We start from the raw sequence: 13,036 nt of genomic DNA, 5'->3' as shown, positions 1-13,036 counted from the left end.
CAGGACTCAGAATCAGGGAAATCTATTCCTCCCTCCCCCACAAGAGAAAAGTTTGACCGAAAATCTGAAAAGTCAAAAAGCCTCTTTTTATTACCACTGGGGTGGAAGGAAAACAAAGAGAATTACCCAGTTCTATTAAAAACAGACCGGGGAATTAGGTCATGAGAGCATTAAGAAGCACTTTCCTTTAATAATTCCTGCAAGTCTGCTGGAAAACCTCATGACATTGGAACACATTTCAGAGTTGCAATTGTTAACACCTCCATGAAAAACATTGCTAATAAGGCAAGAGGCAGCAAGCTCTGCTGATACTTACTTTTCTGGTCCACCAGATTCTTGGTCTACCACTAAAACAGCCCTTTGTGCCTTTAGTGCAATTTAGAGGCAGGTGGTACTTATATTCTTGCACAAGTGCTTTGACAACAACGGCAGCAGCCATTTCTGAGCAGCAAATGTATACTACAATCAACTACAATCACTTCTAAGTGAGCTTACAAACACTAAGTAATGATGGCCAATATGCAATAAGTATAATGAAATTTGTCCCAGATCCTTATTTTCTTCTTTCTTATTTTCAGAATACACAGTACATGTTCCCTGTGTTACTGCAGTGGGGAAATTTTCCCTTTTCAAGGTAAGCCTCCTGCATCTACTACAGAAGAAGGATTTTAGCCTTCATATTAAACTCTGAAACCATTGAAACTGTGTCCTGCCAGGATGATTTTTAATGTTTGAATTTATGTCAGTGAATAGTTTTGGAGCCATTTTGGATAACTTTGGATTTGTGCCCCAACTTGATCCTGCTTGGCTGCCAGGGTCACTTGATTGAAATATTAGATTCTCTAAAAACCTATAAACAAACTAGACAAGGTCAGAATGCTCCAACCACGATTAAAGGTAAACGTTAAACCCATAATGAGCCAAATGAAGTCAACATCCACAATAGTTTTCTCATTTGTAAAATTTACATTTACATACAATTATTTTAAAATAAGAGGCCAGATTTTAACTAGATGTGTTTCATTATCGTTCAAATAAAATAATTTATATTAATGCTTCAGCTGATATTGGAAAGCTTAAGAAATAATTTTATGAACATGGCAGTTGTTGTTACAGAAAAACACACACAATATTGTACATTTCTCCTGTGCTTTGATTACTGATGAATCATATTCAGTAGCATTTAGTCCTTAATTCCTCCCTCACATAGATATGTATTAAATTACATAGAGTTTCATTTATGAACTGGATAAATGGAGCTATGTTAAAGGTAGCCATATTTCTAGGCAGACAGACCATATAATTAATGTTGGTTTTAAGCAGCATGTTAGTAAAACAAATGCTTTGTGAATTCAGATTACTCATCACCTTAGATCTCTGGGTCAGGACCTGTGTTTTTTCCCAGAGTATAAAATTTGACAATAATAGGTTTCTATTTCATGAATGAAAGATACCATGTGCTATCACAACAAAAACATCAGCACATACTCTTATAGAAACAGTCCCTTTCAGAGAAATTTTGCTTTGTGCTTTAGTGTGAGCTGTATTGGTACTTGATAATAAGGCATAGAGCACCAAAGTGTAGCACCTAGCAACAGATTTTACAGTTTGTCCAATATTAATGTAATATTTTGGAGAGGAATATATCAGCTCTATCTAGAGTGGTAAAATCCACTCCTTTTGCTTTTGGTCTACAAGTCAAGCATATTCATGAAGATCCAGCCATGTATTTAAGAATACTCCTCTCACATATACCCCCATCCATACCTGACAGAGTACTGCCCTTACATAGTGGTTCTTGTACATGTAAATCTAATTGGGAGTATTTAATTTCCAAATACCTTGTAAAATGAGAAAAAAGATAATAGTTAATTCCTTTCACTCAGATTTTGCTGAAAACACAATTCAGATTTTGTAACTTGAATAATATTTCTGGCCTCCTGAAATCTTAAACATTAAACTGCTGTTCTTTCATGTTTTTTGAGTCGCCATAAATTGAAGCCACATGAAGTACGTTTTGCTCCAGTATTTCTCTATTTAAGGAAAAGTTAATCAGTAAGATCAATCTAGAGAGAGATAGCAGCAAATTTCTTTGGAAAGACATCACATGCATGATCTCAATCTTTGCAAGAAACACCATCCTCATTTTTTGCCCATCATAGTATGAATTTCCATTTGCAGGTAGAGTGAATCACAAGCTCCATCCTCCATCGATGATTAGTTCATTACCAGTCACATAGGCAGACTGAAATTACACAAAATAAACAATGATTTCAAGTAACTTTTCATGGCTTTTAATTACAGAGAAACACTTTTCCTTTAAATGAAAAAAATCTGCTTTCTTTTTATACACTTTTTTTTTGTTTTTCAAAAATACCTGAGAGTACAAATTTATAAAAGCTGGACTTCAGATATCTTACCTGCAGGAATAAACACATCACACTATGATGTTATTAGGTCTGTCCAGCTAAGCAGAATCTGACCAGGTCAGCCAGTTAATGGGACCTAACTAAAAACTTAGATTATACAGATAGTGGGGTAAGCAACTGAGCTGTTGACATTCTTCCCTATGTCAGTGCTGAAACATGCTGAATATATTGAGAAAATTGAATTCTATTTACATGTGGTTTAAAACCCTGTGAGCAGACTGGAAAAAATTTCTAGTGTTATGGAAATACTAAAACCAAGGTGAAATTGAGAAACAGACTACTGATGGATAGCAACATTAATACTGAACTAAATCCATTGAAGTATTTTTATATGAACATTAGGACTGCTGCACACATCCAGACAAATCCAGTCCAGTTTTAGAGTCTCAGTAAATTTATATTTAAAAATAACATTGGTGTGTGCTTGTTAGTGTTGGTGCTGTTTGCAGTGGTCATCAAGAGTCTGGTGTGTAACAACCACAGTGGGTCTGTTGTTTTCCTTATGCTGGAACGGCAGAATCGCCCTGAGCATTAGCTAAAATCTCCAGCAGCTCTACTAAATCTACCTCCTTAAAACATGATCAAGCTTGGTAAATCGTTTCTCTTCACCATTCAGGATGATCTGGGGGTCTGTCAATTTTCTCAGGTGACATGAAACCACCGGGCTATGACACCAAATACATAATGCTTTGCAATCACTGTCAACATTCAGAACACCTTTTGTATTGCAGGATGAACTCAGTAAAAGAACATAATTTGTTTTTTATTTTTGTAATAATCCACCTCAAAGAGAACATAAATTGTCCCAAAACAAATACCCTCTCTACTGTGAAGCAGCAAAGTAGCATGGCATTCTATAACAGGACATTTTATTGTCTATACTTACTTCATCAGAAGCCAAGTACACAAAGAGATGGGCCACTTCTTCAGCAGTAGCCATCCTTCCAGTTTTCTGTCTGGCTAGAAAGTCTTTCAATGCCTGGATATACAAGAGCATTTTGTATATCAAAAATAAAGAAGCAATTATTTCAGCCTATTGACATGTAAAAAGCAATATTGGAAACAGGCCTCTAGTCATAACTTCCTTTAGTGCACTAAGTAGGGAATTAAAGCTAGAAAAACAAAATCAACAGGAATGGGAACTTCAGGTTGAAAAAAATTAGGAGATTTTTAGAAAGCAACAAATCTCTGGTTCCAGAATAAAGCCAGTATAAAATCCTTCTTCCTTTGGTGGTAGATATTCCCATGTCCTCCAAATGAGAACTTGCCATTATCTAATAGGGATGGTGAAGCATCCCAAATAATGTTGAAATGGATAGGCCAGAATGCCCTGTCTGTACTGTTTTTGCACTACCTCGTGGCTGACACATGCCACAATAGAAAATGTCCCCTGATTTTGCACTGGATACTGTAACCAACACTTGGAGTTGATTCCATGGATGAGAGACTCTCTACATTAAGCCGTATTATGCTTCATTTCTGGTCTGGCCTTAAGGCTTCTGTCTCGAGTTCAAGCTGACCACACTTTCAAAGGAGACAGCAATGTTAAATTGTCCACAGTACTCTGAAATTGAGGACATTCCTGAATATGGGCAGAAGTGCAGCTATATATTCTTTTTTTTAAAGAGAGTTAAGCATATATACACAGCTAATAAATTGCTTTCTCACCTGTTCTGGGTTAGGCCGGGCTTGGATCCTTTCCTGTAAAGATGGCGTGTCAACAGTTCCTAAGCAAAATTTTAAATTCAATGTTAAAAATCAATGGCATCAGCAATCACAACAAAAGTTCATTTGTTCTATTGGTATGTCTTTTAACACCTATGTGTAACTTTGTACTGTAATTCAGGAGCAAGACTGCAAAGCTACCAACAGAGAACATTTCAGTAGTGAGGCAAGAGTTTTGAGAATTAGATTCAATACTTTTTGGATGGTTAAACAATAGTCAGAATGTTAGCTAGCTCTTGCCTGCTTCTAACTTCTTAGACTGCATCTTTGAAAATAACCACTCAGATAGTGTGTAATGGATGTATAAAGTGCAGATACTAGGTTAATCAGACTAAACATCCAGTTTAACCACAAAATAACAACTTTTCTATATTAAGCCTTTCAAGCATGCTCTGTTCTTGTAGACTGCTGGTAACTTCAGTTACCACTTGCAAGTCTATTCTTAAAAAAGCCAAACTCAATCTGGCCTCCTAGTATCTGCTCCTAGCTCACAGAATAATGTAAGAATACTTACCAGGACATATGCAGTTGCATCTGATGCCTTGTTCAATGAAATCAGCAGCCACAGCCTTAGTTAGCCCAATAACTGCTGCCTTTGAAGTACTGTAGACACATCTGTTCACAACTCCTAACAGAAGGTCGTGTTAAGGCAGCACAGAAACATAGTAAAAAGAAAGAAAAAGAAAAAAAGAGACAAGATTGTTCAATATGCACCTGCTTCTGAACTCCAGCATTTCCTGTAGCATCTGTAGCCTCTCCAGAAGGGCAGGCTAGCTAGAATGCCGACTGCCAGAATTCTACTCAGGTATACACCAGAGGAAAGCACAATCTTTCAATAGTGTAAATCTGGGGACTAGTCTTGAAAATGTAAGAAGCAGCAAAGATTTAGGAACAGCAGAAATCCATCTGTCAGTCATAATCAGGCTTCTTTTGATAGCATAGTTACAGCACTTAGGTAATTGTCATGATGTACCAAGATATCACTGGAAGTAATTACTAAATACTGGTAAAAAGGATGCAACAAAACATTGAAAAAGCTCAGAGATAAGAATCTTGGAGTTTATACAATTTTCCATCTGTGTCCTTGCATTTTTGTTTGAGTGGAATGGGTTCACTTTTCTTTTCCTAACTGATACCTCCACAGGATTTAGAAATACCTTTGAATTTAGAATGTCCTCCAAGTTCAAAGTTGTGCAATATTTATATTGTATATCCATCATCTTAAAGATTTATATAAGTAATTCTAGCAAGCTACTGACCTTTGATGCTGGATGCCACAGAAGACATATTAATAATATTCCCAGATTTCTGTTTAAGCATCTGCAAAAGAGTATTTTTGTCACTTAAATACAAGCTATTTTGTCATCTGCAGGTTCAGCAAAATAGCCCACAGCAGCTCACAGGACAGCTCTACATGCACTTGATAGACAGGGCAACAAAGCTTAATTGGCTTAATGGGTAGGTGCTGTTGGCTGAAGTAGTAGAGTCTGAAATTCTCACTCAGTTCCCCTGAGCCATGTCAGGATTGAAAACTATGGCAGGAAAGGATTTTTTCCCTTGGTCGCCACCTCTCAGTCACTGCCCTCTTGTCCTCACAGGAAGTTGCACCACACAGACATCTGCTTGTACCATCTACCAATGCAGCAACCCATTGATCCCACTCAAACTCCTCTTGTTTTGGAGAAGACTAAAGCACAATACTCTAGCATCTATGAATTGTAGCTAATTTTCTTTAAGTTATAACCTTTTTTAGGCATCCTAAACCCTGATATGCCTGAAGTTGTTAAAAAACCCCAAACTTTGAAAATTAAGTTCAACTAAGAAAAAACCCACCCCCAAGCTAAAAACCAAACCAGCTAAGCAAAAAGAACTGGAACAATACTGAAAAGAGTAGTTGTCATCCAGTCATGGTCACAGCTTTCCAGTCTGGCCTTTGCATTTATGGGGATGCAAACACCTTATTCAGTCCAAAAGATTTTGTAGGCCCAAACCTAGTGATTATGTAAAACCAAGAAGCATCTTTGAGCTGCTACATTCATTGAATTAGCATGTTAGCTAGTTCATGCTAGCTCTAATCAGCATGTTAGCATCAGCATCCTTGAATTTCTTCACAAGATAGTCTCCAGAGCTGTATAAAATTAATCTTAATATACATTATTTATAAATATTTTGTAGCAGCGGTATTGCGCAGCTATGTGCTGTAGTATCATATGTTAGCACTGTATTGCAATGGCTCTCTCACTGCTCTGCATAAAGTCTGAAGTATTTTAGCTAGTTTACATAGGTCAACTCCCCAAACAAATCTTCTTTACCATATCCTTTAGAGAAATTGTCTGTCTTACACAATGCAGAGAATGTTTTACAGTAGGATCACTGTAATCTAAGGGGTCCCCTATCCAAAGCAGCACACTTGTATTTTGTATGCTGTCACAGTGGCAAAGTGGCAACAACTCCGATCTCTCACACTTTAACAATGCAGCAGAGACTAAAAGTCATGGGTAGCCAAGCCTTGCCTTTGGAAGGAATGTCTTGATCATTAGGTACATGCTGCGAACATTGAGGTTCATCGTGAAGTCCCAGTCTTGCTCCTCACACTCCAGAATGGTTCCATGATGAACAAAGCTGGAATGAGTGCATGAAGCAGATTACTGTCTATGGTTTACATTTCTATGGCCCTTTTCCCATCACTGTTTTTTAGCAATTAACTTTTCCAACATTGAAAAGAGGGGGATAAGAGTTCCTTTGAAGAATGCAAGCAGTGTATTTCTTCTGATAAATACCAAGGACACAAAGCAGACTCAATATGTGCAACAAAAATGGCAGTAGAAGACAAAAAAAAGCGCAGTAACAGACTGTCAGACTTTGTTCACTGTTGTGCTAGAAGGGTCAAAGCCATCAGTACAGGCTACCCATAGAGTGAGGAAAACACAAGTTCCAGAGCTGTTCTATCTTGGTCTGGGTTATATTGCTGTGAAAAAGAAGTTCAGTTTTGATGAAAACACACAAAGGTTTGTATTAAAAGGACAAAATCAATTCAAACATAATAAGTAAAATGCATTGAAGTAATAGAAAATAGTTCTGGAGGACAGGGAAAACTGGAAAAACAGTAGTAGCAAAGAGAATCTGGTTACCCTGCAATGTTACAGAGGACATCAATCTTTTCAATCTCCTTGGCCAGATTTTCTATTTGCTCCCTTTTGGTGACATCCAGAACCCGTATTTGAATGCCTAGAAAAAAACATGGCATTTGTTTCTATGTATTTGACTAAGGATTAGTTGATTACTTTCCTGATGAGCTGAGGATAGCACTTACAATTCAATTCACTCAATGATTAAGTTAGTGCAATGGTTAACCTGGAAGAGCATATCATGCTATTTAAAATTTCAGGAGAGAATTGAAATGATCAACTGTTTTAATTGTTATACAGCATGACACAAAGCAGATGAGCTAGCTTAATTTACCATAAAAAAACATTCCAAATACATTTGAATTCCACTATACTCTTATACAGAAGCATTATAGAATCTATATAATCATAATGAAATTTCATGCTAATTATCATAGAATAACACTTGGAAATAGTTACATGTGTCTTACAGTGTCATTACATGTCACATTCTCATGTGTAGTTGATGATATTATGAATGAGCTTTATATAATTTAATTAATAATAAAAAATGATTCTGCATAAATTATTAAAATAATGAGAGCAGTCACACTGGAACAGGATCCTGCAGAGGTTATTGAGGAAATTTCATCCTTAGAGAACTTGATTAAACACAGTCCTGAGCAATCTGCTCTAACCAGTGGTACTTTGAGCACTAGATGGAACTACATGGCCTCCAGAAGTCTCACCCAGCAGATATGATTCCATGAAATACTGTAAAACATCTGAGTGTTGCCAAACTTAAAGGAGAATTTGATTTGAAATGGATAAAAATCGGGTTTTTTTAAGAAACCAAAGCAACAAGCCCATGAATAGGTTTTCTGTAAGGTAGGCTTTAGGTAAATGATAGAGACACTTTTGAAGAGATTTGTGTATTTGATCAGACTACAGGCTGGTGATTGACATGACATTGGAATTACCTCTCCTGGATAAAATTCAAAGACCTCAACGTGCCAAATATTGATGAATTATAAGTTGACTAATAGGTCTAAAGGATGGAAATAGCTCTGAGTAGATGGAAAATTATTTCTTTACTTGTGAGCATACTAGCAGAGGGAAAAGGACTAGTAGCACTTTCCCAAACACCCTCAGAAGGAACCTGAAAAGCCCTCAAGCCCAAACAATTACAAAGGGATTGCTTGCAGTGAACTCCAGCTGGCAGAGACTAATTCTCATGCTAAAAGATGTGCCAGCTGTGATTTTGTGTATTTTACTGTCAGCCTTTAGTAGGAATTCATTAAATCCACTTTCTTCTCTCAAATCAGGTTAGAAGCATTTTCAGCTGTAAACTATATCCAAGTCTTATTTTTTATTTCAATATTGAAAAAATACTTTTTAACATACTGTCCCACTTGTGTCACTTGTGATTAGAGACACATCTGTGCAAAACCTGCTCCTTGAAGCATGTTCCTGTGGTGTCAGTAGGAAAACAACCTTCAGGCCTGATTATTTGTACAAACAGAATAAGTGTATCTAGTGTTGCTATAATTAAATTTCTGAAGACATATGGATTCTACAAGAGAGTAAGGAATGCATTAAAAGGATAAGCCAAGTATGGACCATAGAAATGCAAGACACGAGGTCTACCTTTTTGTATAGCTGGATGTTCTCTTGATCAGAGAAAAGCATCCCATGCCTTCCAGAGTGATGCACTTGATAATTAGCCCAGTGATGCCAAAAGGTAACTGAAATGGGTGCTATTCTAGCAAACAAATATCAGCTTCTTATGTGACACAAGAAAATCAGTTATTCCACGTGTTTAGAATAATATTCTGATATGCTGATGTTGCAATGTTGCATGCTAAATCTCTGCTATTTCACACCACAGAATAAAGCAATGCAAACATTGAAAGAATTAGTCTGGATATTTTCATTTCTGTGTCTTTTTCAAACTTTCCTATCCCCAAAATGTATCTCTGACAACCTACACAAAACTTTTAAGAGCTGAACTAATGGCCTGCTGTAGGGCCATTTACCTGGATATTTCCCCAGTTCTTGCAGTTTAGACTCATTGATGTCTGTAGCAATGACTTTGGCTCCTTCTTTAGCAAAAGCCTGGAGAATACAAGAGAAGCAGTTTATATTTAGATATTCCAGATTGTACCAGGAATAAAATGTTTTCTTTCCAGGTGCTTTTTGGCTTGAAATAGAAGTTGGCTGAAGGCAGCTGGTTTCTCAGAGTTGATTCTGGTCATATCAGCACACAACTATGTAACTTTGTGTGATAAGACATATTTAAGGTGTTTTCCCTAAAGGAAGGAATCCATAAATAAAGTATAAGAACAGAAACTAGGCAAAGATAATGGATATTCTTATTGCCCTTATTAGCTGCACTAGTAAGCAATAGGGCTAGAAATATCTGTACTGTTAGATTTAAATGAAATAATGAAATTTGACAGGTAAAGGTAGAAGTCATAAACCAGGATTTTTAAAACTAAATCCTTTGTATGAAAATGATTGGAATAGAACAATATTAAAAGCAGCATGACTTTTGATATTTAACCAGAGACATTGCTTCATTCTTGACAGTCTCCTCAAAAGCCTCTTTCCTTTTATTGTGATTACTGATAAATCAACAGCTAACAAAGTAAAGTCTGTCACAAGTATTCTGACATCTTGGACTGTAGCCACTAGTCTTCAAAATAAGTGTCCCAAGTGCAGCTTAAGAGGACAGTGACATTAATCATACCAGCCTTCCATGGGTTGTTGGGTATTTACAAAGTGAAACCATCAGGAAGATTACCTGCTCCTTGGACTGAGTGATTTTTTTAAGAGCCAAGATCAGCAGGCTTCTGTGTTCTCAACCACAGGCATAAGAAACTAATCAGTCTGGCAAAAATGCTACAGGAGCTTTTCCTGAGTTGTTAATTACATTACAGAGGCAACAAGATAACTCTACCGGGTTTTTTATTTGCCATGGAAAAGGGAAGTAGCAGGAGAAGAACTGGTCAAAAGGAGTTACAAACTAACTTGTTAGTTAATACGTACCTTAAATTCTGTTTAACAGTAGTCAAACAAAATTTGTAAAGGGTTTCTTACATTTGCTCATTTTGAACAATGTGTTAGTATCACGTGAACTTGATTATGTCAGTCGTGAATATAGGTAAAATGCCTTGGCTTTACTGTAGGGGATCCCCACACTATCCAGCCTTAGACCAGGAAATATTCCCTCGATCACCTCTATTTTCTCCCAGAACAAAGCAACAGAGATACTGGATAAAAGGTACAAACAGTACCAAACATATATTGTTAGAAAAAGAATTGCAGCTGTCCTCAAATCTTGCTTTTATCCTTATCTAACATCTCCATTCAGAGTTGAAGATTTTCATAAATTGAAACAGCACAAAGCGTGCATGATACAGCATAGTGGCTACATTATTCCCTGATTTTTTCACTGCATAGTCTGGCTTCATCTATGGTGTATTGACTCAAGAACTGGTTTGGTGCAGGTGTCTTTGGACAAGCTAGAATGAGAGACCTTGCTAAGGCACAGCAGAACAAACATTTTACAACTTACAATAGCAGCTGCTCGGCCAATGCCCTGTGCTGCCGCAGACAACAGGATGATCTTCCCATCCAGACGCCCCATGGTACTGACCTGTGCAGGCACAGGATGGCACAGAAATTTAACAAAGATAAGCCAAGACCACCTCTGGGAATCAGATGCAAATACATGCCCAAAACTAGACTTGATCCAGGGTGTACCTCTGCCATCACAATTGTCCTGTTTGGCTGCCATGTGACCCTCAGTTATTCAGGGTTCTGAGAGGCAGGGCTGCCCCACCTTATTTTTTCCTTTTTTTTTTTCCAGTTATACATAAAGGACCTCAAGAAGTCAAAAGGCATTTGAGCTCAGAAGCTAAGCTTAATTATAACAGAAACTGGATTTTATTTTTCTTAAACAGGCAAAAAGCCAAGATGAAACAGCAGTACAATAATTTGTAAACTAGTGTTTCCACTGTTCATGGTATTCTCAGAAAGCAGATTGTCTTTTTTTCCCTACCAACTCTTCATGTCCTAGACTGCAATACATTCTACACAATGCCCTAGCCTTGATATCTGCCCTCAGCTGTCTTAGGAATCTTCCAGTGCAGCAGCTTCCCAGCCCCAGTGAAGCAGGAAAAGTGTGGGGGTTAATGAAACTGCCAATCTTGCCTCTTGGTCCCTGTTCTTCGGGCACTGACTGTGCTTGGGGCAATAGGGAACCTCTAGGCATTGCTACCTTTGTCTGGATGGAGCAGCCAAAAGGCAAAATACAGCCCTCTTCAACTGCTGTGTTAGGTTTAATGAAATACAGCATGCAAAAATGCAGACAAACAAGTAAAAACAAATGCCAAGTCTCAAAGAACTTCCTAAAAAGTGAGGTCACTGTGTGCCAGAGTGTAGTATCTGGAGTTTTTTAATTGGGTTCCCCATAAGCAAACACCCTGCATTTTCATAATCCTCCAACCAACTTTGTCTGTGTAGATATGAGTGTAGAAAGGTGTCATAAGAACAAAGTCTTTAAATATACACATAAATCCAACACACCAAGTACTTCACTTGGAAATTAAAATAAAGGTGCCATAACCTTCCCTTTGTTAGCAGCCAATGTTATCCTCTAGAGATACTCAAACCCATGCTGTGACTCAAGATTACTGACTCAAATTCAGTATCCTACTTTTTGAATCAATTATTAATTTCTCTTATTTTGATCAGAAATTCTGTTTTGTTAGATGATTTTCCTGGCAAAAGTTGCAGCAAAACTGTTTTCCTGAAGGTTACAAATTCAACAAATTACAGATTCAACTTCTGAAGCAATGTAATGGAAAATTATTTTCTTTCCAAAAGCCACCTGGATCAGTTCAAGTACTTCCCCAAATCACCTTAAAACATGGGAAGCAAAATGCATTATAAATACATTTTTCAATCTAACAATCAGGTTTTATGAAATTTTGCCATACTGATTCTATGAAGCATTTACAAACAAATATTAATATAGTCACTCACCAAGAGACCTCAAACAGCTTTGTTATTTACCGACCCTTGTACAAAAGGAAGTTCTAGTTTTCTTTTTTTTAACTGTGCTTGTTGGGATTTGTAGTCCAACTGCTAAGTTTCTCTATACGAACGCAATTTCCTGTTGAAACATTGAGATGCTGCCATCTAGTGAAACTCAGGGTTTTTAAAATGTGTGATTTTTCTCATGCACAGGAAAGGACACAAAAGTATCACCAGCATTAGCTGACTCTCTTACAATGCAAATTCAAGGTATCAGGAGGATTCTCACCAAAAGGCCACGAACATGTTTTTCCAAGCAATGTCTTTTTGCAATATAAACTATCAAATTCCAAACCAGGACTTATGTGATAATTTTTTTGTTGTTAAACTGATATCTTTTGTTTCTAGTGGTTTAACTTGCGTATGTTAAAGCAGAATTAGTATCATTAGACTGAAAAATTCTAGGACAAACACATTTAGCTATAAGCTCACAACAGACTAAAAACTACCTGATAGTATTAAGGAATTTGGTGTCCTGCCTGAACTTCAGTTAGTTTGTTTTCAGAAAAGCCACTTCTACAGATAAACTGGGACACAGATACACAAAAGTTCAGTTTATCCTGTCTTTCTGCTCAACTACAGCTTTTAAGGCTTTCTAAATCAGCTCCCCAGTAAATGAAATCTTTCATGTCTTTATTTGCTAAAAGCATTTATCCATCTGCCCCTAAGCTTTTT

General features: G+C 37.1%; 1 protein-coding gene across 1 annotated transcript; it reads right to left on the bottom strand.

Moving 5' to 3' along the window:
* Window positions 1-371: 371 nt before the first annotated feature.
* On the bottom strand, window positions 372-12,387 carry BDH2 (3-hydroxybutyrate dehydrogenase 2). Its single transcript, XM_005517493.3, has 10 exons — window positions 12,311-12,387; window positions 10,839-10,919; window positions 9,298-9,376; window positions 7,286-7,382; window positions 6,668-6,776; window positions 5,414-5,474; window positions 4,669-4,782; window positions 4,098-4,156; window positions 3,316-3,408; window positions 372-2,245 (listed from the first exon to the last, which is right to left on the bottom strand). Exons 2-10 carry the CDS (start codon window positions 10,908-10,910, stop codon window positions 2,192-2,194), a joined length of 738 nt encoding a protein of 245 aa, XP_005517550.1. The 5' UTR covers window positions 10,911-10,919; window positions 12,311-12,387; the 3' UTR covers window positions 372-2,191.
* Between the last annotated feature and the right edge of the window lie 649 nt (window positions 12,388-13,036).

This window comes from Pseudopodoces humilis, chromosome 6, assembly GCF_049639895.1.
Source record: "Pseudopodoces humilis isolate 2021_Gansu_Grassland_sample_001 chromosome 6, ASM4963989v1, whole genome shotgun sequence".
Taxonomy (NCBI): domain Eukaryota; kingdom Metazoa; phylum Chordata; class Aves; order Passeriformes; family Paridae; genus Pseudopodoces; species Pseudopodoces humilis.
The sequence above is the reverse complement of the archived record's forward strand: the minus strand, read 5'-3'. Positions and strand labels throughout refer to the sequence as shown.

Coding starts and splice junctions, on each gene's coding strand:
- BDH2 (XM_005517493.3), bottom strand. CDS start 10,910: ATGGGGCGTCTGGATGGGAAGATCATCCTGTTGTCTGCGGCAGCACAG. Junction 5,475..6,667: donor TCAAGACATTCCTTCCAAAG/GCAAGGCTTGGC, acceptor ACTCTTTTGCAG/ATGCTTAAACAGAAATCTGG. Junction 2,246..3,315: donor TGTACTTGGCTTCTGATGAA/GTAAGTATAGAC, acceptor GTGTAATTTCAG/TCTGCCTATGTGACTGGTAA.